Below are 23,415 nucleotides of genomic sequence, written 5' to 3'. Positions count from 1 at the left end.
ATAGATGAGTTTACTTTGATTTTAGATAGTTTTTACACATGATTTTTGTAAATAGACAACATTCAATGTTTAGCTAGCTTTTTTCTCACCTAATAGATCCCCTACTATAACCTTGTATTTCCATTACTTCTGATTAAACCTTCACATAATCTCTGCTAACCTTCTCAATTGATGAAAGCAACCTAAATAACTAATTTCTACTATGTTATATCAGTACATGTTAATAAAGTTACAACATTGTGCGAGTCAGTATTAATAATTCTGAGTTTGACGAGGATTTAGATGATGCAGTACTCATATAGTCAATGTAGGTGGTTTAAAATAGTAAATCAAATTTTTGGCCGTCCAAATTTATGGTAAGCGTGGTCTCCTATAAGACTCACTTTACAATTTGTCATCAAAGGGTCAGTACATTTCCAGCCAACACTCGTTTTGAAGTTCCTATTTTACAACACCTGTCCTGCTCTCTCTCTCTCTCCTCGGATGATTCTGAAGTTGCGCTGAATTTAATAGCAGTGGGCAGGGGCAGTTGCACTGCTTCCCACGACTGTGAGCATAGTTTAGTCGCTTGAGTACTGGCTCCACTTGGGCGAGGACGAGGAGGCGGGTGCCGCGCCTGTGGCCTCGCCATGTGCTCTCTCCCCTTCCTCCTTCCTCGGTATCTACATGCCAAGATCGATCTCTCTCTCTCTCTCTCTCTGTGTGTGTGTGATCTGAAGCTCTGAACAGAGGCCGCTGCTGCCATTTGCGTCTGCTCCTCGTAACCCCTGTCTCGCTTTGCCCTTCGTTTCGCCAACTATAAAGCCGGGGGCCCGGTGATGGGTGACCTTTTTGTACCGATGTGCAGGGTCAACTTCTTCAGGTCTCTTGGCTGAAATCACCTTCCTGGCTCACATTGTAAGTGTACTGGGGACAACTAATGTTCTTGATCCACTGTTCTTGGATGCTCATCTTGTGCTGGTTTTTCTTGCTACCGTCCTGCTGATCTGCTCATCCTTGCCGCATCTCTGCATATCTTTGCAACATTTCAGAGTGTCACAGTAGAGATCCACAACATTCTTGGCTCCTCTATTGTTCAAACTTTTCAGTACTGTCCAAACCTTGGATATCAGGATATGATTTTTCAGACTGTTTGTGATGAGCTCCATTTAAGCTGTCTCTTCTCAGTGTGGTATCAATATTCCAGCATGTGTTGATCATTTCTGAGCTATTTATTTGATTCGTAGTCCTGTACCTTTTCTGTTCACTGCATTGATCTGGTTATCCGTGGTGTTGAACGCGAATGGTTGATGGAAATTCCTGTGCATTTCTCTACTACTCAGAAACTGTAAAGATGGGTTGTGGCCCATCAATCCCCAAGAAGTACACGGTAGGCGGGAAGGGGCGAAAGCGCCGGAGCATCATTCAGGAGGTTGCAGTATTCGTGCCTACTGTCCGCATACCCGTGGCTTCTGACATAGTCCATCCGCTCAGGGGGGTAGTTTCTAAGGATCTCGTCGACCGCCTCTCCACACTCCGTGCTCATGTGGTTGAACTGGCCGAAGAAATCTGTATGTTCCTCTCTGATTTTTGCTGACACTGACTGCTTACTGACTTCGTTTGCTAGAATACTGACAGTAATTCTGATTTGTTGGGAAGATTATGCGGATGTATCAGCTGTTTCAGAATTGCAGCATGCACTGGAGGAGTACTTGCCGGTAGTTCTTGGTCTAACAATGAAAGGTCTGAACTTGTGCTTATTCACTTTCGTGTAGTTCTCACGGCTATTGAATGATTTATAATGAAGCTGTTATTGGTCTGAACAGAGAGCTGCCTTGAATCATCCGTACAATTCAGATGGAAGACCTTAGATGATGATCAGGTGAGAGTTTGGTACCTCTGCTGTTTCATTATTCCTGTTGTTTGGATACATTTATAGATTGAATTACAAGAGGATATTTCGTATTCAGGAGTGTTGTTTGGCCAGCGCGTGGTATGAGGTGCTGTCGGTCGTCCACATGATGGCGATGCTGGCATTATTTGAGGCCAATCTAACACTCATTCCCAAGAACGGTCAAGTTGGCGGTGAAAGGAAGGTATCAGAAGGTCTGTTGATCTTTTTGCAATAGATTACAATATGTTTTTCTGTCACTACTACTATTTTTCATATTTTCCGTAATTTGTGGCCAATTGTGATGATGGCCTAAAGTTGAAGAAAATAGTTTTGATCACACTGGCAGTATTGAATTATGGACTTGGTATATGGATTATTTGGAACAATACTACAATGCATTTTTTGCGATATACGGAGCACAATATCTTTTCATGAATACTTTGTCGCATATGCTAAAATAGGGGAATGATACATTTTTTATTACTTCTGCAGATGCAAAGAAGGATGTTGTTGATTCATTGCTCAGGGCATCAGGATGCTTAGACTACTCTGTGCATCGCATACTTGTTCAGATACCTGCACAAGTCAAGTATGCACTCACCATGCAAAGCATATTAGCCATTAGAAATTGTCACCTCTGAATTTTCCTCCAAGCATGTACTTACTGACCTTACCTCTTCAACTGCAGGAAGAGCTTTCCTAGTTACTTGCAGGAAGGTATGCTTGAGGCCATCTCAATTCAGGCATTGGCTCAGGTAGATACCCCTGTTCTCCTTGTTTTTGGATGTTATGGTGCTGAATTAGTAATTAGCTTGTTCTGTCCAAACTGCACAAAACAGTGTGTAGAAATACAACTTGGCCTGGCTTCTGAATGTGAAAAGGCGACACTGTCAGTAAAGAGGAGGCTAGCCTGTGAGCAAGTCAGTTATTTTTCTCAGGTCAGTATTGTATAACAAAGTAGATATCGAATGAACATTTTCTTCAGTTATTTCAGGATCTAATGGTTTTCTACTTTCTTATTTTTGCTCAGGCTCACTATTGTCTGTCGGGATGCGATACAAGTGACTCATATGGAAAGAAGCTACTGTTGTTCCTGAAGTGGAAATGCATGGAAGCCAAGGTTTTCTGAAGACACAATATAAATCTTTCAGAGTGTCAATGACTTTATTTCTGTTGTAAACTTGACCTTTTCTTATCTTGCAAATCAGGCTGTAGCATATTATTACCATGGTCTCGTACTCGACAAGGGCGGTGAACCGGCCAACCATATCAGTGCAGTCTGCTGCCTCTCTGCAGCTGATGACCTACTCTCAGAGGGCAAGAGGGCTTGCTTGAGTTTCTGTTTGGCAAATCCTGTCACAAGGTCTGATACCACTCCAAGAGGATTTGCAATCCAAATTAATCAAAATGCATGCTTTGACAACTTCTGTTTGAATTCAATTGTATGTAGGGTACCACCTCCATGGGGTGTCATGAAGAACATGCACAAGAAAATTCCAGATGTTGCGTACAAGAAGTTCCAAGTGTATGGGCATCTGTTTGAGAAAGACAAGAATAGGTACATCCCCTGATTTCAGGATAATTCTACATCTGAAATGATAAATTTTAAATGTTGAGATTTGTTGTTGGATGCTAACCGTTCCTGATCATGCATGTACACCCTACATGTTCGTTCATATTTCTTTGTCAAGAGGTGATTTCATTACTTTTCTTGTGCAGCGCACTTCAATCGATTCCTGATCTACCAGAGTTTGCGCTGTCTCTGAGACCGGAAGGGTACGAGTTGCCAAGCACTGATTCAATCTGGGAGAATGTTAGTGGCCAACCTCAAATTCAGAGCCTCAAGGAGCATCTGATCGATGATGAAGACGAAGTAGATACTAAGTAATACTAGCCACGGTTCCATATGCTTCCTCCCATTGTACTGCAAAAAGTAGAAGAAGTTAGTCTTCACAATGCACAGTCCAAAATGTTTTGGATTCAGCGTATGCCACAACCAAAAAAAGGATCGCAATCTCTTTCTGTATAACCGCAAGTATTTACCATCTGATATAGTAAAGCCATCATGTGTAATAGAATCACAAATAATAGGAAAGAATAGTTTGTCTTTTACTGTCATCTTGGATATTTTTATTTTGCCTACTGAAGAACAGAGCATCACGAGAAAAGTTATGGTACACATTTCAAGAAAACAATAATTGTCCATTAGCCTGGGTGTGCTCACTGATCATGTGCATGGAAGTTAGTACTTGATCTGTGAGTAATAGATAATTTGAAAGGTCTGTCTCATGTGTTTACTGATCCAGTTGTCAGACATCGTTACTCTGGTACATTTCGTGATCCTTCCAAATGAGTCTAAAGGCATGAATGATCAATGTGAAGAAATACTCTAGGGTCTCGGTCAAATCAAAATTACTTCAGTTCACTTTATATATAATACTAGATGGAGGAAGAAATAGTTTGGAAAGCTCCATTCATTCTTAAAAAAAGGGAAATCCTCCATTCAAACATTTTGACTCCAAGACTTGAACACACATGTCGTCGAAAGCAGCTTTTGGAAAATCTGTGATTACTTAAGTACATAAGATGTGTCTACTGACTGGTCTGGCTCTAATTTTTACCGCTCCTACATTTTTTTAAGCAAATGCGCAGAAAATGTTGTGGGGATGGATAAGCATTGATGACCGCAAGTCAGCCTAGTGTGTGGACATCTTTTCCGATTAAGAATTTATTTTCCTTTGGTTTCTATAGTTTTTATTTAGATCGAAGGTTCAATCTTTACCAGCCTGTAATTTCAATTTGGTACTTTAAACTGTAGGAGATGTCTCTGCTAGTATCCACTAACAAATAGAATGGTTTATATTGCTACCACAAGTGTCGATTTTAATAGTTCTTGTAAAACTGCTTTAATAGTCTGTTGCAAATTAGTTGAAAGATATATCACTAGGTAGATTTATTTGTCTTTTGTGTGGTACTAACATGTAATTGGAAGTAAAAACTTTCATGTATATCTGCAGTTCCAAAGCATATAACTTTTTCTCGCTCTCAACAAATACAGGAATCTTCTTTTGTTATCAATCCAAATCATTTACTTCATTCAGAAAAAAAGAATCTTTCTACCCAAGATACTGTGGGCTGTAGTCAGGATGCCGACCTTCAGTATAATTGGACAGGGCCACATCCTACTTGGAAAATGAATGTTATCCTAGACTTGCTTGGCAGTTTGGCACACAATCCTTCAAAGATGAGAAGATTAGTATATGCATAGTATGTGGAAGCGAAAAGCTAAACCGCACCAAGAAGATTCAACGTTCTCGGTCTAAAAAATCATTCACATATTGACCATTTTAGCTGTATAAAAATCATTCCCTCACTGTTCAGATAACTTAGTTGTACTCAAGGAACTTTTAGTGGAAAAAATATGTTAGTTACATTTTATCATTTGTGCACAATACTTTTTCATGCATATATGTAGTTCTAATGCATCACTTGTTGAAAAAATAATCTTTATTAACTAACTCCAAATTATTTCATTTAAAATGAACTCTTGTTATGCAAGAATGCTATGTCTGCATTCAGCACGCCAACCACCACTAGATAACTGGCCAGGGTCGTCACAGACTCACAGTCTGCATTCAGCACGCCAACCACCACTAGACTCGGGAAAATGGTAATAGTTATTAGGAGAAAAACCACAATATACTCTTCAGTCAATTGCAGAAACCCTAGTGATTTTTGAAATCTGGTTGAAGCTCACTACTAAACTCAACACATACAATTCCTTAAAAACCAAAAGCAATTATTTTAAAAGTAACCTGCAGATTTGTAGTGCAGGAATACAATTCATTCAATACTCCAAGTATGACTGGTTCACTGCAGTTTTTTTAGTTGATTGTTTCAATTTCGTTTCATGCAGGCAGCTGAATGGGACCATCTGATACCATTTGAAATCCTTTCTCTTGTCCTTGTTGTAAACTTGGCCGAATTGTGAGTTAGTTCGAAGATGTTTTCCTTATACTAATATTGTTTTCTTTGCAATTTCTTTCTTTATGGATTTTCTTTGCAATTTCAACAATAAATGGATTGCATGCAGAAATATTCAAAATAGGCATAATAGCCAAATACGCCCCTCAACTTTGGTCTGAGGATCACTCTGATCCCTGAAATTTCAAATAGGCCATTAAAGTCCCTCAAGTTTCTCTATTGGATGAAATTGCTCCCTACTGATGTGGCATGGCACACTAGCTAGCCATATAAGCGGTAGGAACCTTTGGATGAGTCAGCACGATAGAATGGTCCTTTTTTCCCTGATTCACCATGGCTATCCGAAATATTATTAAGTCCATAGATCCCAAATATACATGGAAAAAATCAGAATATGAAAAAAAAATGTGACTTATATACCAGATTTAAATCTCTGAACTTCTAGATTATGTACCTGAATTTAAAATTATTAAATCTAACTTACAAGGTATGAAATATTAAACTTTCAAGACAAAGAATTTAATGCATTGATATTTACCTATTTAACATGTACATAAAAAATTTGAAAGGGGAGGGGGTGGTTCTTAAGGAGGTGCCGCACTCTGAACCAGGACTAAGACATGAGTTTCAATGACTCTTGGAGTTCAACGCTCTAAGCGGTCCACAGCGAGAAACTTGTTATAAATATTGGATTCAAGAATGACAAAATAGTCAATTTCGTCCTCCAACTTTTGGCTACGGGTCAACTTCGTCCCCAAACTCTTGGAAGGTTTAATTTGGTCCTCCAACTTCTATTTTTCGTTCAATCTCGTCTTCCATCTGAGTTGGCTGTCCACGTAGACATGCCATGTCATCCAACCGTGTAATAGGGTTGTGCTACATAGATCAAAAGTCCGAATTACTCTAGTTCCTTTTTTTTTCATCCTACACAGATCAAGCAAGTGCAGCACGCCATGTTGGTGCTATTTCCCCAACTCGAATCCACCAAAGAAATCGATCCAGAGTTGCAGTTCCTCAACCACCCCATTCTCTCTCTTGATTATTCGGCCCATAGGAGTTTGCTCCATCTCCGAAATCTCCAAGCACCAGCACACCACCATTGCTCAGCTCGTCCTTCGCTTCCTCCTGAAGCAGATCAGCTCGGCATGGGTAATCACGGTTGGGAGAAACTGTGCGGTTGACCTCAGCGTTGAGGATGGAGCGGAGGGAGGAGCGTTGGGACCTCGGGCGTCGTCTGCCCATGGCGCGCCGCTCCACTCCTGCAGTCACTCCTTGACCCGGATTATGAGGAAAGGGAGATGTGGGAGTGGAGAGTGTTAGTTTGATCTCCCCGTAGACCATCGGACCTTAACGGGCCCGATGGGCCTCCTCACCTCCGCGCCCTGATCGGGGGCGCCCCAGCTCGTTCCTAGCTGGTGGGCCCCCGTCGCGCTACGCTATAAAAGGATAGGTGGGGGCCAGCGGCACGGATCACGAGAATCACCGCCGCCGCCACCCCACCGACACTGCAACCCTAGCCGATCTAGATTGAGCGCAGTAGCGGCGGGAAGCACCATCACCGGCCATTGTTCGTCTCGACCTTGAGCCCGTGGACATGACCCGAACTTCAACCACCGCGAGCACCTGCACCGCACCCTCGGCCGCCGCCTGCACCAGCGCCGTCCGACCATGGCAGGCAACTCTGCATCACGTGCGACGCAAGGGCACGAAGGTATAACCCCGTGCCCCCCTCTCTGCCTCTCGCTCTCTCTCTCGCACGGCTTGTGTTAGTATCGTATGGTTTCTCCTAATCTAATCAATGCGTTAGCCGATCCCAATTCTAACAATGGTATCAGTCGCCTATCTACTTGCGTTGATTAGTGTTTTGGAAGAACCCCAGAAAAGAACCCAGAGAGAATCCGTAGAACAAACCCCATGAAACCCTAACCCTAACCCTAGCTCAAACAGTAAAGGGGCGGCGGTCAAGGAAGTACTTACCCGTTTTCTCCTTGCGCCGCCCAACGTCGGCGTGCACGGGACGCCGGCGCGTCGACCCGATCCTGCGAGTCCTTGGGCCTCGCGCGGACAGAGGCCTCGCGAGCCGCCACGGGGCCGCTCGCCGCGCCGTGGATCTGGGCACCACGGTGATGCCGCTCGACGGCGGCGCGCTCACCTTGCGGTGGATGCGCGCGCCGGCGTGGGGGCTCGCCGTGGCGCCGCTCGCTCCGAGCCGCCGGCCGTCGCCTCACTCTCGCTCGCGTGGGTGGGAAGAAGGAGACACCGGGGGAGTGAAGAGAGAAATGAGCTAGGGTTTTGGGGGAGAACGGCGCGGGGGATTTTGTTCGGCTGAAACGCGCGCTCAGCCGTTGATCTAGATCTGACGGTCGACTTTGAGCTGCATTTCATTGGGCCTCTTTTGGCCCAGGCGGGGAGAGGAAAACGCGGCCCGGGCCCAGGTTCTCTCACCCGAAGCCGCAAGCGCGTGCGCGGGGGTGAGCAAGGGCGCGCAGGCCGGGCCTTAACAGGTTGCTGCCTTGGGCCGCGCGAGCGTGACAGGGGCCTGGCTCCTGCTGGGCTGTCGCGCACAGTGACAGAGGATGGGCTAGATTCAAAAGAAGTGCTGTGCATCATTGTTTCAATTTTCAGAGTGCTTTTCAATAAAATTACATTGATTTTGATGCATTTCAAATTCAACTTTGATTGAACTTTGATGCACTACTTCTAAAAGACAAAATTAGACATAATTTTGATAGATTTTAAATTTTCCGCTGCAAAGATTACATAGATTTATATTCTACTGATTAATTGTCTTGTCATTTAAATTTGAACCAACGGAAAAATTTAAATTCTCAAGGCAAATAGATAATTTTTTAATTGTAATATTATTATTTTTGACCAAGGTTAACAATGAAAATATTGCAATTACTATGGTATTTTTGATAGATAACTTTTCATGTATTATTTCTATTTATGCCCAATGGTATTTTAGATTTAATACAAGAAGAAATTATGTCTTAATCGTTTTGATTGATAATTTTCATGTATTATCTCTAATTCTGCCCAACGGTGTTTTAGACTTAATACACAAGGTTATTGCATGTTTTAAATTCCGACCAACGTCGTATTTTTACATATGCAACAATTTATTTGAATTTATTTTAATGTTTTCGCCACTCATGAATATTTTTTCAGGAGGATTATCAATGATGATTTCTATCAATGATATTCCTATATTAAAGGGAGACAATTACCATGAATGGTATAGAAAGGTGGACCTGTATTTCATCATGGGTGAATTGGATTGGGTTCTAGCAACACCGACTCCCACAGAGCCTGTGACTCCTGTGAGGCAGGACACAGACACAGATGCTTCTTGGAAGCAAACAGAGCTTTCTTACAAGAATGCAAAAGCAGAGTATGAGCGGCTTTATGCTAAATGGTTCCCTGCCAACAAGAAGTGTTTGGCAGTGGTAAAAAACACGATTGAGCCTGCCATTATGGGCTCAATCCCAGATTGTTCTACTGTAACAGAGTATCTTGAGAAATTAAAGAACCAGTACACTGGTTCTTCAAAGACATATGCAACCCAGTTAATTAAACAACTGGTTTTAGAAAGATACAATGGCGGTGGCATCAGAGAACATATTCATCACATGGTCAACCAGAACAACAAGCTTAAGTCATTAGACCTTGCCTTCAAGGAGAATCACATTGTCCATTTGGTTTTTGCTTCGTTGCCAAAAGAATTTGACACTTTTGTTGTCAATTACAACACCCAACCACATACTTGGGATATAGAAAAGACCATTACGATGTGTGTTCAGGAGTAGGAAAGGATAAGGTCCACCACTGGCGGATCTTTAAACTATGTGAACAAAAAGAAGAATGCCAATTTCAAAGGCAATTTTTCATCCTCTTCTTCATCCTCTTCTAAAGGCAAAAGCTCTCATCAACACAGACCTCAAGAAGGACAGGTTCTAGTTGAGAAGATCAGTGTCTCTACTGCAAAGAAAGGGGACACTACAAGAAGAACTGTCACAAATACTTAAAAGATGATGATGGAAAAGAGAGGTGAGAACATTATTTCATTTGTAAATGAATCCTTGTATATAGAATATTCGAAAACCACTTGGTGGATTGATTCAGGAGCAACTGTTCATGTTGCAAATTCATTGCAGGGATTCCATTCGACGAGAACCACTCAAAGAAGCGAAAGGCAAGTTAAAGTGGCCAATGGAGCCCAGGCAGACGTTGAAGCAGTAGGAGACGTTCATTTGGAACTCGACACTGGCTTTATTATAATTCTTAGAGATGTTTTATATGTACCTTCTTTACACAGAAACTTAATTAGTGTGTCTTGCCTGGACAAAGATGGTTATACCTGTCTTTTTGGAAATGGTAGGTGTTTGATAGAATGTAATGATATAGTTATTTCCATTGCATTCAGAAGAAACTATCTTTATTTGATATCGTTGCGTGAAAATGTGAATTCTGTATGCGATAACAACACGAATGAATTCTCGTCTACACTCGCGAATAGAAAACGAAAAAGAACTCAAAATGCGTCGTCGAAATTATGGCACTGTCATTTAGGACATATTTCGAGGGGGAGAATAGAGAGATTAGTTAAAAATAAAATTCTTCCTCCTTTAGAGTTCTCTGATTTAGAACAATGCATTGAATGCATAAAAGGAAAATTTCTAAAGAAAATAAAGAAAAATGCTAAGAGAAGCACAGGTGTATTAGAGATAATTCACACAGATTCTGTGGTCCGTTCAATGTAAAGAGTGTGGATGGCTATGACTCGTTCATAACGTTCACAGATGATTATTCCCATTATGGATACATTTATCCAATTAAAGAAAGATCTGAGGCTTTGGATAAATTTAAAATATTCAAAGCTGAAGTAGAAAATCAACACGATTTAAAGATTAAAATCGTAAGATCCGATCGTGGAGGGGAATACTACGGTTGACATACCCCATATGGCCAAGTTCCAGGACCTTTTGCGAAGTTCCTGATGGAGCAAGGCATAGTGGCCCAGTACTCGATGCCGGGCGAACCTCAGCAGAACGGAGTGGCTGAAAGACGTAATCGTACCCTGATGGATATGGTGCGAAGCATGATCAGCTACTCTACGTTGCCAGTAAGCTTATGGATGGAGGCTCTGAAAACCGCCATTCATATTCTCAACAGAGTTCCAAGTAAATCGGTGCCGAAAACGCCGTATGAAATGTGGACAGGTAGAGTACCCTCACTGAATCACCTGCGGGTGTGGGGGAGTCCTGCTGAGGCAAAAGTATTTAACCCGACCATTGCAAAACTAGATTCCAAAACAGTATCTTGCCATTTCATTGGCTATCCAGAGAGGTCAAAGGGTTTTCGTTTCTACTGTCCAGACAGATCCACAAAATTTGTAGAAACGAGACACGCAGTCTTCCTTGAAGATCAAATGATCCGGGGGAGCGGGATAGCTAGGAAGATTGATCTTGAGGAGAAGCGGGTGTATTCACCCAATCCCGTGATTCAGGAGTCTTTCTTCTCGCTGCCCACTGTAACTGCACCGCCAGTGCGAGTCACTGCGATGCCAACACCTGCAGTGGATCCCCCTGTGGCAACAGTGAATGAGGACGTGGAACATGTTCATCAGGCTCCTGACGAGCCTACTGCCACACAAGGAGGGGAGGAACAGCAGCCCCAAGCAGATGAGGCACCGCAGGCTCAAGCCCATGCGAGGCCTCAAAGAACAAGGAAGTCCGCTATTTCTGACGACTATGAAGTCTATAATAGCGAAGAAATTCAAATGGAGGATGATCCTACTTCATTTGAAGAAGCCATGAGAGTGAATACTCGTCTAAATGGCTTGATGCCATGAAAGATGAAATAAAATCGATGAGTACCAACGAAGTGTGGGACTTAGAGGAAATTCCTAAAGGAGCCGAAACAGTAGGCTGCAAATGGGTCTACAAAACCAAATATGACTCCCAAGAGAATATAGATAAATTTAAAGCACGACTCGTGGTAAAAGGATACACACAAAGAGAAGGAATTGATTATAATGAGACCTTTTCTTCACTCTCATGTAAAGATTCTTTCAGAATTATAATGGCTCTTGTGGCTCATTATGATCTAGAATTACATGAGATGGATGTGAAGACAGCATTCCTGAACGGAGACCTAGATGAAACCGTCTACATGGCACAGCCGAAAGGTTTTATCATGAAAAGTAAAGAGAAATTGGGATACCGTCTAAAGAAATCAATTTATGGGCTAAAGCAAGCTTCAAGACAGTGGTACTTAAAGTTCGATAAAACAATAAAGAATTTGGGTTCAAAGAAAATGTTGAGGACAATTGCGTTTATGCAAAGTTCAAGAATGGGAAGTATATCTTCCTAATCTTGTATGTGGATGACATCCTACTGGCAAGTAGTGACATCAGTCTGCTACTAGAAAGCTTACAGTGCCCCAAGACTCAATATAAAATTGATCAAATAAAAAGCTTCAGCTGTGGGAAGCTTACAGTATGCACAAGTGTGCACACGCCCTGATATAGCTTACGTTACCGGGCTGCTTGGCAGATTTCAGAGTAATCCAGGACCAGAACACTGGAAGTTAGTAAAGAAAGTTCTGCGCTATTTGCAAGGAACCAAAGGCCTCATGTTAACATACAGAAAAACAGAATCTCTGCGTATCGTAGGATACTCAGACTCCGATTATGTAGGAGATGACAGAAAATCCACGTCAGGATATGTGTTCACCCTTGCCGGGGGAGCAGTATCGTGGAAAAATTGCAAACAAACCGTCACTACATCGTCCACAATGTATGCCGAGTTTGTTGCATGTTATGAGGCTATGGGGCAGGTAAAACTGGCTAAAGAAGTTTATACCCGGTCTGAAAATGGTCGACGACATATCTAGACCATTAAAGTTGTACTGCGATAATGAGCCCGCAGTAATGTATGCACACAACAACAAGACAAGTGGTGCTGCCAAACACATTGATATAAAGTATTATGTTGTGAAATATAAAGTCCGAGATCAGATTATAAATCTCGAGTATATAAGCACAGTGAAAATGCTTGCAGATCCGCTAACGAAAGACTTACCACCCAGCGTGTTCAAGGAACACGTAGCCGGCATGGGGCTAAGGGATAGCCTGTGATCTTCGGACTACAAGGGCCCAAAAGTTTAAAGAATCCGTTTCTGAATGGAAGCGTGAATTGTAGCTGCTAAATCTATCGGCAGATGATCGTGACGATGAGGCATGCTCTATACACAAATCTATGACGAAACGCGAAAAAGTAAAAGGAAAGAAAAGTACAGGGTAAGATCAAGGGGGAGACTGTTAGTTTGATCTTCCCGTAGACCATCGGACCCTAACGGGCCCGATGGGCCTCCTCACCTCCGCGCCCTGATCGGGGGCGCCCCAGCTCGTTCCTAGCTGGTGGGCCCCCGTCGCGCTGCGCTATAAAAGGATAGGTGGGGGCCAGTGGCACGGATCACGAGAATCACCGCCGCCGCCACCCCACCGACACTGCAACCCTAGCCGATCTAGATTGAGCGCAGTAGCGGCGGGAAGCACCATCACCGGCCACTGTTCGCCTCGACCTCGAGCCCGTGGACGCGACCCGCACTTCGACCACCGCGAGCACCTGCACTGCACCCTCGGCCGCTTGTACAGTATGTGCGACGCAAGGGCACGAAGGTATAACCCCGTGCCCCCCTCTCTGCCTCTCGCTCTCTCTCTCGCACGGCTTGTGTTAGTATCTTATGGTTTCTCCTAATCTAATCAATGCGGTAGCCGATCCCAATTCTAATAGAGAGAAGATAGGAGAGAGGAGAGTTCGGCTTTGAGCTCACCGCCGGCAACACAAGAGAGAGAAAAAGGCACAAGGGCATATAGGTTATTTGCTACCGTGGCCATGCACGAAGGTGACGTGGAACACCTACATGGACGTCCAGCTCAGACAAGTGACGGAATTGAACTGGTAAACTGAAATTGGAGGACCAAATTGGACCTTCCAAAAGTTGGGGGACGAAATTGGCCTACGGGCAAAAGTTCAGGGATGAACTTGGCTGTTTTGCCTTCAAGAATCAAGTGTTAAAGTTTTAAAGTAAGTTTGAATTTTGAAATCAAATGACATTTTGGTTTATACTAGGAGTATACAAATATTTCTTCTGTACTACATCCCACCTTTGCTGTTCTTATTAAAAAACGATTATATTCTTTGGCAAATTTTAATGATCTATACACCACGTGGGCATAATAAGAAATTGACAACGGTTAGAATGCAAGCTTAAGTTTTACCTGGTCAGAAATAATAACAAATCTAATCTAGAACCTGGAAGCACAGCAACTGACTGGAAATCTAGGGGTAAAACATTTGCCCATCATACTTAAGAAGAATCCAATATCAGGTCAATGAAGGAGAGAAACTAATCGGATCAGACCAACAAAAGTTCAACATCCATCCCTTTGTTTATTTCATACAACTGTGTATAAAAAGCCTCCCTAATCCCAATCTACCATTTCAGTGTGCCCAAGATTTCAGGTTTGAGCAATGAGGCCCAAGCTTGTGGCAGCAGCAGTCCTCACCAGCCTTCTTGCTCTTGCAATACTTGCAAGCTGCAGTACTGAAGGTATACCACATACCAAATTCTTGATCATTCAACGGACGTCATTTTCAAGCTGTCTTTTCTGAAACATGCTTTTGTGATCTGAAGGTGACATACTGTACAAGCAAAGGTTGGCATGGAAGGACCCAAACAATGTGCTGCAGAGCTGGGATCCGACCCTTGCCAATCCCTGCATCTGGTTTCATGTTACTTGCAACATGAATAACTCCGTTGTCCGGGTGTACGACACTCTCTATATTTTCCCCTCTATGAGATTTGCATAATTTTCTAATTTTGTTATGGGGCCAAGTGTAATCATTCTTAATTATACTTTTCAAGAATTAGAACCTCTGAATCATTGTCAGGTTGTATGTATGGAAGTAAACTAGTCTTTCATCTATTATTAAGTACTGAAGGTTAGTTTCTGAAAACATTGTTATATTGAAGTATCTGCTCCTTGATCTGCAGAGACTTGGGCAACGCAGGAATCTCAGGGCCTCTGCTTCCAGATCTTGGAGGACTTGTGAACCTCCAGTACCTGTATGAATTGCATAAAAAGCCCAACTGCAATGATCAGTGATTACATTCAGAATGACATTTTTCTGAATCTTTACATGTCCATGTTTGCAGTGAGTTGTATGGCAATAGCCTGATCGGTCCAATACCAGCAATACTAGGCAACCTGACTAATCTTATCAGCCTGGATCTTTGGGACAATCTGCTTACCGGCCCAATACCAACTTCGCTTGGCACCATCAGCACGCTGCGATTTCTGTATGGACCGTTTTTACAGAATTTTTTATATGCTTTTTATGAGGCTATGTTGAATAAATTGTTAATGCACTGATGTTCTTTAGGAGGTTGTACCAGAACAACCTGACAGGGTCTATGCCGCCATCATTGGGCAGTCTGACGAGCCTTCAGGAACTGAAACTTGAAAAGAATGCATTCAGTGGCTCTATTCCATCCTCTCTTGGCAATCTCAAAACATTGCGGTTCCTGTATGTCATAGTTCCTAAATTCACAGACCATTTTTTGAATAGTCTAAAAGTACACACGAGTGATGTTATTATTCTTTAGGGCAGTTTTGACTTTTGACTCTTCTTTGCATAGGAGGTTGAACGAGAATATGCTGACTGGCACTGTTCCATTGGAAGTCCTCTCCCTTGCCATTGTTGGGAACTTGACAGAGCTGTGAGTAATAAAGCAATTTGAACACATCATTATCACTTCAACATGGGTACATTCTATCATGGTATTATGTTCCTATTTCATTGACTTGCACTGACACAAGAACAATTACCTGCATTTAGAAATATTGCAAGGAACAACCTGGACGGCACAGTGAGGTCATCAGAACTAAGAGGTACTAATAGGTTTAGCTTTGGTTTTCTTTTTGTACATGATTATACAGTACAGAGTGATGCTTACAAGAACTACAAATTGGCATTGTCACAGTGACTGAGATTATCCAAGACGAGCTGAAGACCACATGATGAGTCCCAGGATCAAGACTTTGTTCTGCTTCATGATACTGCCAGAAATTTATGAATAAATGCAATGGGATAAACAATTGTCTAGACTCTAGAGTTTAGACATCTTGTACTAGAATTTGTGTACCAAATTAAGTTGAATTTGCGAGGACATGATTGAATGGATAATGCGACAATTCTATTTTGCTGAAAAATAGAAACTACCTTTTGTCCCAAATAAATTATTGTATTTTATTTGTATAAAGCACGAGTTTTCACCTGCATTATCCTCCCCTCCTGCCTCCCTCTCGTCTTATGAAAGATCGATTACTAAAATAGAAAAACCATTACTCTGGAGAAAACTGCTTCTTCCAGTTCCAGATACACCAAGCTGACCAGGTTATATTTGTGCCAAAAAACTAACAGATCCCTGCATCCTCATGGCTGCCATGATGCCATCTGAATCTTGCATGGCCTGTGGTTGAACCAAAAGTCAGCTGGATGACAAAGTAAGATAAGAACGAGCGAACATCGGAGGGAATGAGATTCAGTGACTTTGGAGCATCTCCAGCCGTGTGCTACAAGTACTTGATCTGGATGGCCTGTTTTCAATCCAACAGCGAAGTCACTGAATCTGCATCCACCTTGGAAATATGAATACGGGCACATATTTCAGTGGTTTCTAGAATCTGATGAACTCATGTTATTTACATCACAAAGACACGGAACGCCTATGAAGTCGCATCCTCCGTGTAGGAACAAGGTGGCCAGCGATGCAACGGAGACTGTACAGGCGTAGCTTGCCAACACACACCAGCGACATGACAGAGACTGTCGAGGCCTTGCTTGCAGCGCTCCGGTGATCCCTGCCGCCGCCGCCTCTTTTGAAGAGACCACATTAACATTGCATTTGTAGCTCCAGTTTTGCCCATAAGATGATAGTACCCCTTGACGTTACATGGTGGACTACAATAAAATCATAATAGATTAATAAGAATGAACAATTAAAACTAATTCGTGGTGGGCACCGTAACAGCGCTATTTATACATTCATCTTTGTTTACCGTCGAGAAAATAGCCAAAGATCTCCATTCAAACATTCTGACTCACATTCAGACTCTAAGGTTAATTGAAAAGTATGCAACTGTGGTAGAAGATTCTGTGGAGTACTTGTTAGGATTGACAAATGATAACCTTTTTAAGTTTACACAGTACAACTCAGACACTCATAACGCACGCGTATATACTCATATGACATCTTCGAAGACTGAGCCGGCAAATCTTCGAGATTGATGAAGTCACCACATGTGCTTTGCCGTCGACAGAAACGTTACCTACTACTGAAATCACAATGCCGTTAAATCCTAGAATAATCGTTCCCACGGGGAGTCGAACCCTGAACCTGACATGCTATTAAGGCTCTTGTAACCACTAGGCTACCGGAGGTAATTCAGTCAACATGTATACATTTTCCAATGGAAATTTGTTTGGGATCCCAAAGTTGAACCTTGTCACTCCCACAATTATGCGAATCGCTGAATCACCATATGTCTCATTTGAATCTTGGTTAAAAGTTAATTGTATTTAATAACTTGGATTGTTCCAACAATTTTTTTCTAGTGTACTAAATCCACATTAATGATTATAGGAAAAAGATTCTCACTTTCCATGACAATGTCTACAACCCAGACACCATGTAGGCTATTGCTATCACGCCATTGTAGGGAATTCAACACGGTTACAAGGTCAAAGTTTACTTGGTCAGAATAATACTAGATTAAATCTACTGGAGGACTTGCTTGGCACATCATTCTTGAAATGAGTACAATATCCAGTCAATAAAGGGAATAGACTAACCAGACCATACCAGGGAAGATTCAAAAGCTACCCCATTATTTATTCAAGCAAGTAAGCAACTGCATATAAGAGCTACCCTCAACATTTCAGTGTGCCAAGAAGTTCTCAGGTTCGCATCAATGGCAGCTCAGTTTGCAGCAGCAGCGGTCCTGATCAGTTGTCTCATTGCTCTTGCAACACTTGCAAGCTGCAACTCTGAAGGTATACTGCAAATGAAATTATCGTTTTGCATGCATGGTTGTCAAGTTTGGTCTCCTTTTTTTTTCTGAAACATGCTGTTGAGACTTGAAGGTGACATACTGTACAAGCAAAGGCAGGCATGGAAGGACAGAAACAATGTGCTGCAGAGCTGGGATCCAACCCTTGTCAACCCCTGCACCTGGTTTCATATCACCTGCAACAATGATAACGCTGTCATCCGTGTGTACGTCGGTCTCTTTCCCCCTAATCAATATTATGAAGAACAATTAGTATAGGGCAACGACTTAGATTTAGATACGCTGCACTTCTGTTCAGATTTGGATAATATCAGTTTCCTTCATGGAAAGTATCAGTCATTTCTTCCCAAGTCGTGCATGCTCTTATGGAATCTGTACGACTGCTTTTGTTCAAGAAATCAAAACCTCTTATGATTCATCAACAGTGTACCTGATGGCGTAAATTTATCTGCAAACAATGTTTATATTGAAGTGCAAGTGCCTCTTCTTGCTTTTTGCAGGGATTTGGGGAACGCAGGCATCTCAGGGCCTCTGATTCCTGATCTGGGAGGACTGACGAACCTCCAGTACTTGTAAGAATTGAATAACTTGTTGCAACCACTGCAAGCATCAAGGATTACACTCAGAACGGTTTTCTGAAATTTGGTTTACCGATTTTTGCAGCGAGTTGTATGACAACAGCCTGAGCGGTACAATACCAGCAACACTGGGTAACCTGACTAAACTTGTCAGCTTGGATCTTTATGGAAACCACCTTACTGGACCGATACCGGCTACGCTTGGCGCCATCGGCACCCTGCGATATCTGTACGCAAATTTTACAATAATATCATACGCCTTTCATTAGACTCTCGTGAATCCTGTCTATTTGCTGAACTGCTAATTACGCCAATGTTCTGCAGGAGGTTGTATGAGAACAAGCTGACCGGGGCTATACCAACGTCTCTGGGCAATCTAATGAACCTTCAGGAACTGAAACTTCAGATGAATGCGCTCAGTGGCTCTATTCCATCCTCTCTTGGCAACATCAAAACGTTGCAGTTTCTGTATGTCATACTTCCCAAATCAACAGATGATTTTCTGCGCAGTCAAAAAATGCATGTGAGTGTGGTTTAAATATTCTCGAGGGTGGTTTTGAGTTCTGACTCTTCTTTGCACAGGAAGTTGAACGAGAACATGCTGTCTGGTAGAGTTCCATTGGAAATCCTCTCTCTTATCATTTCTGGGAATTTGACCGAGATGTGAGTAATATAGTAATATTAATACATCTTCAGACTTCTACTTGCTACGTCATATTACGTGAGCTCATTCAGAAAACTCGTCTTCATTCAGAAATATTGCAAAGAACCACTTGGCTGGCACAGTCAGATCATCAGGATTCAGAGGTACTAAATGTGAATGTAAACTGCAGCTTTGATAAATTTACCTTTTGGTTTCCCTTTGTATGTGTATCTGGAGTACATAGTGATGCTTACAAGAATTACACACTGACATTATCACAGTGACGGCGATCATCCAGGACAAGCTGAAGGCTGCATGATGAGTGTCCCTGGATCATGACATTGTTTTTCTTCATGCGTACGTTGGAAATAAACAAATAAATTGTGCGTAGTAGGATTATTGTTCTGCTGAATAAATTGTTATTTGCCAGGGGTTTCATCCCTTGTAGCATCATCAATGAATGAGATGAGATGGGAAATCTCTAGTTTTCTAAAACAAACTGATCTTTCTGAAAAAAAAAAGAGAGAGAACCTTCCCCTAATGCAAGATAAAAGGATACTTCACTTTGCTATGGGAGGGTCATTGTCGTAGCCAAGAATTTGGCTGGACCAGGTAAACGTCAGGCATCGTCCAACATTATGTGATGAGATATGTATGTGCAATGCCATGTTAAGATAGAACAGATATAACTGGTCCATGAAAATAAGCAAAAAAATTCTGAAAACTGTATAAGTCAAAATCATAACAGAACCACACTTTTTTTTCTATTATGCTAGAAATAGAATGGTTTATGAGAGAAACATCTGGCAAGATATTTCCTAACTGTTTATCTCGCTGAGGAAAGCCGGAAGGAATTCCAATCAACTCGGCTTAATTAAATGCTTATAAACAAACTTTTACTTTTACATCCTTATAAGTCATGAATAGCTAGAGAAGTTCCACTAACCAGTAACCAGTGCAAATTAAAAGAAGAAAAAGCAAAGAAATAGTTGCTCCCGTTCAAACATTTTGACTCAAAGATGACCCACGCACGTGTGGTTGGAAGCTTTTTTTTTTTTTTGAAGGAGATCACTCTGCTTATATTGAAAGCAATAAAAAGGTTCGGTACATGCTGGGAGACCAGTTTTGACAGTCACAGCTCAGAAAGAACTAAACATAAATCTACCCTGGATCTCCACAATATCCGACGACAGCACATTATTTGGAATGTAGCCGCTCAGATCAACTTCAACAGACTAGGTCAAAAGGAGATTGGATCGGTAAAAATAAAGTAAAGGACGGTGAAATCATGATCCAACGGAATAGCCATCTTCCTCTCCTCGCTATTTGGGTAGGGATCCCGTCGCCCTCGCTAGCCAAAAGTACCGAGGCCGTCGCCCTCGCCACTCCCCTCCTCCCGTGAGCTCCCGCGCCCTCCCCCTCCTCTTTCCCGCGTGCTCCCGCGTCCTCGCGCCCGCACCTTCATCTTCTCCAACGCGCACAGCTCAGGTCAGAGCGCCAACCGCCATTGCCAACCTCAAGCTCGAGCTCCACCCCTATCTCAAATCCTCCCCACACAGGCCGCCAAAATCAAATCCCTTGCACCAGCAGCTAGCCCACGACCTCCTCTACGGATCCCCCGCACCGGCCGGCCGAATCCCACGCTGGGGAGGCCGCGCGCTGGTGGGCAACTGCCGCCCAGAACAGCCATAGTCGACCTTCGAGGTGAGTCCCCGACCAACTTCCGGTTCTAGCCCAAACAACCACCAAAATGGGTTTGCCTCACCTCCCTCATCATGATGCTCCTCTCGGTTTCTCGCGTTTGCAGCCCAATCAACGGGAACACCGACTTCACCGTCGCGGCGTCCTGGTGACCGTGCCGCCGGTTGGCATCGCCGTGTCCCGCTCGCTCCACTGCCCTGCCAGCTGCTCTATCTGCGTCACCGTGACCGCCTCATCGCCCTGAACCCGTAGGTATACCCCTTCGCCGCCGGTGACCTCCCCATCGCCGGGAACGTCCAACCCAAGATCATGGCCACTATGGTCGCGGCGTCGCTAGGAGAAAATGACTCGCGCCTAGGAGGAAAAAGGGAATGAGGTGGACCTGATTTCAATATGAAAAGTGTGTTTTGGCTAGTTTGTTGGAGTGTATCAAAATATGGAGAGGGAATGTTGGGTAAATGGTCCGGTAAACGGGAATACGGAGATCGAGATTTGGTTAGCCTCCTGGAGTTGCTCTCAGCCAATTCTTTATCGCCGCAACAGTTTCAGTGAGCTTCACAGTTTGGTCTGGTTGGAAGCTTCTGTGGAAAACTTTTCTTTCTCTTGACTTTTTCACGTCAGAAAATTATTGCGTGCGATCCAAATAAACATCACCTCTTTTTCTAGCGAATAAAAGTAAAGGTGTGGTCTATAGATGAGCATTGACTACCACACTACACAATCCAGTACAAGGGATCGCATTGGTCTAGACATTTACATCATCAGTGTACATCAATTCGCCTGTATTCTGTGCCCGGCATCGTATAGCAAAAATATACATTGAGTACAAGACAAAAGCTTAACAACATCGATGAGGAAGACTGAATGTTCTGGGTCAACAAAAGCATGCCCAAATTGTTCAGTTCACTAAACCACCAGTAGCTTTCGGACAGCACAATTCGGCGAAGCATTACTAAGTTTGCAGCTACTGCAACAGTTGCATTTCGCCAGAGCTGAACGCCAGGGCTTGGGACATCATTCTTCAGAAGAGTACAATATTGACGGCTATGCTGGAGGAACTGTACAAATAGACAAGAAAAATGCTAGCCTCAATCTATCTTCTCCTCTTCACTACCTGGCTGCCGCCGCTTGTGGCCCACGCCAGCGCCGGCCGAGGCGCTGAAGAGGTCAATGTGGTGCACTGTCATGGCTGGCTGCGGCGTTGGTGCATTTCATCGAGCAGGTTGGGTATGAGGTGGACAACGGCCATGCAAATCATAAAGGCGAGAGGGAAAGAGAGCAAGGCGGTGCTAAAACTGCCGGAATTGTACCAAGGTGTAGAGAAAATGTGTGGAGGAGCTGGTGTCCTTTGCCTCCATGGATTGCTTGCTCGTTGGAGGGAAGCAGAAGAGGGAGATTGGGCTGATTGGCGCAGGGTGGTGCTCTGCTCCTTGCGCTTGGCATTGGAGCTCGTGCTTGCTAGCAGGTGTTACGTCAGTCTCAATGGAAGTTTCTTACCAGCAGTAGATAACATGCTATATCAGCAATTTTGTTGACTTGACAGTGTTTTATACGGAGAGGGAGAATTTTATTAGATGAGAGAGAAGTTTTATTTCCATAAAATTTAGCCGGCACAATTACTAAAGAGGGTGTTGGTAACCGTGCAATGAAACTGCGCACGGCACGGAGATCAGAGTCTTGCTCATATGGCAATATGAACACTGCTCATAGACATCATAGGTTGGAACTGTCCTTAAGCCAATCTCAATAAGAATGTCATGAGCATTAAATATCATGCCACATCAGCAAATTTGCTGACATGGCAAAAGCATTTATGAGGAAAAATAAGAGGGAGTTTTACAGAATGAGAGAGAAGTATCATCATCGTGATACTGCTCCGGCATAGTTATCAACTTCCTAATCTTGATAGCTGCACGATGATACTCCCTGTTGAGATGGATCTTTTATATATACACACACACACATATATATATTTCGGCCAAAATACGTTGGACGAGTAATTTAGACTTTCTCCTAACCTGAAGACACAATTGGAACATCCTGATTAAGAGGTGCTAATTCGCATGCTATGTGCATCTTTGATAGATGAAGGCTTTTGTTCTCTTCTAGACATGTTTACATTCTGTCGGGTGCTATGAAATGGCTTTTTGTAACATTGAGTGCGATTATCGAGCACATGCTCAAGGCTGTAACCTGAGTTGAACAAGACATTGCTAGAAATGAATGAATAAATCCATTGGCAATGGATCTACATAGATATCTTGTAATATAATTTTGCATGACGAGTGAATAAAGCTTGATCAGCCGCTCTACGGTTAATAACACCACCGCGGTTCTGGTCCAAGTGGGATGTTGCCTATTTGTAGTTGGACCTTTATTTTTCTTTTCTTGATACAAAGATACGTAGCTCTTCTGTGTGTTCGGAGAAAAAAAAGCTATTGTACTCCTTGTGCAACATGACCGATGAAATGATATGTGACATCTATATTTTTTT

At 42.9% G+C, this 23,415-nt stretch overlaps 3 protein-coding genes across 7 annotated transcripts; all 3 read left to right on the top strand.

The window, feature by feature from the left end:
- Positions 1-511: 511 nt before the first annotated feature.
- Positions 512-3,991, top strand: LOC112902673. Of its 5 annotated transcripts, none has more exons than XM_025971838.1 (13): positions 512-658; positions 848-897; positions 1,323-1,550; positions 1,639-1,722; positions 1,806-1,861; positions 1,950-2,085; positions 2,366-2,462; positions 2,562-2,628; positions 2,713-2,811; positions 2,904-2,993; positions 3,082-3,236; positions 3,324-3,431; positions 3,593-3,991. In XM_025971838.1, the coding sequence occupies exons 3-13, from the start codon at positions 1,334-1,336 to the stop codon at positions 3,759-3,761; spliced, it is 1,278 nt and encodes a 425-aa protein (XP_025827623.1). In that variant the 5' UTR covers positions 512-658; positions 848-897; positions 1,323-1,333; the 3' UTR covers positions 3,762-3,991. The 5 variants fall into 5 exon arrangements, with proteins under 5 accessions (XP_025827623.1, XP_025827622.1, XP_025827621.1 ...); XM_025971837.1 differs by having other exon boundaries at positions 512-760; XM_025971836.1 differs by having other exon boundaries at positions 512-897.
- A 10,387-nt stretch (positions 3,992-14,378) lies between these two features.
- Positions 14,379-16,105, top strand: LOC112903317 (leucine-rich repeat protein 2-like). Its single transcript, XM_025972559.1, has 8 exons — positions 14,379-14,476; positions 14,561-14,693; positions 14,921-14,992; positions 15,083-15,226; positions 15,310-15,453; positions 15,566-15,646; positions 15,766-15,818; positions 15,911-16,105. The coding sequence occupies exons 1-8, from the start codon at positions 14,398-14,400 to the stop codon at positions 15,946-15,948; spliced, it is 744 nt and encodes a 247-aa protein (XP_025828344.1). The 5' UTR covers positions 14,379-14,397; the 3' UTR covers positions 15,949-16,105.
- Positions 16,106-17,832: 1,727 nt separating this feature from the next.
- Positions 17,833-19,681, top strand: LOC112903051 (leucine-rich repeat protein 1-like). Its single transcript, XM_025972258.1, has 8 exons — positions 17,833-17,982; positions 18,073-18,205; positions 18,500-18,571; positions 18,663-18,806; positions 18,902-19,045; positions 19,160-19,240; positions 19,332-19,384; positions 19,502-19,681. The coding sequence occupies exons 1-8, from the start codon at positions 17,901-17,903 to the stop codon at positions 19,537-19,539; spliced, it is 747 nt and encodes a 248-aa protein (XP_025828043.1). The 5' UTR covers positions 17,833-17,900; the 3' UTR covers positions 19,540-19,681.
- Positions 19,682-23,415: the final 3,734 nt, after the last annotated feature.

This window comes from Panicum hallii, chromosome 8 (genome assembly GCF_002211085.1).
Source record: "Panicum hallii strain FIL2 chromosome 8, PHallii_v3.1, whole genome shotgun sequence".
NCBI lineage: Eukaryota > Viridiplantae > Streptophyta > Magnoliopsida > Poales > Poaceae > Panicum > Panicum hallii.
This window is presented reverse-complemented; position numbering and strand designations above follow the sequence as displayed.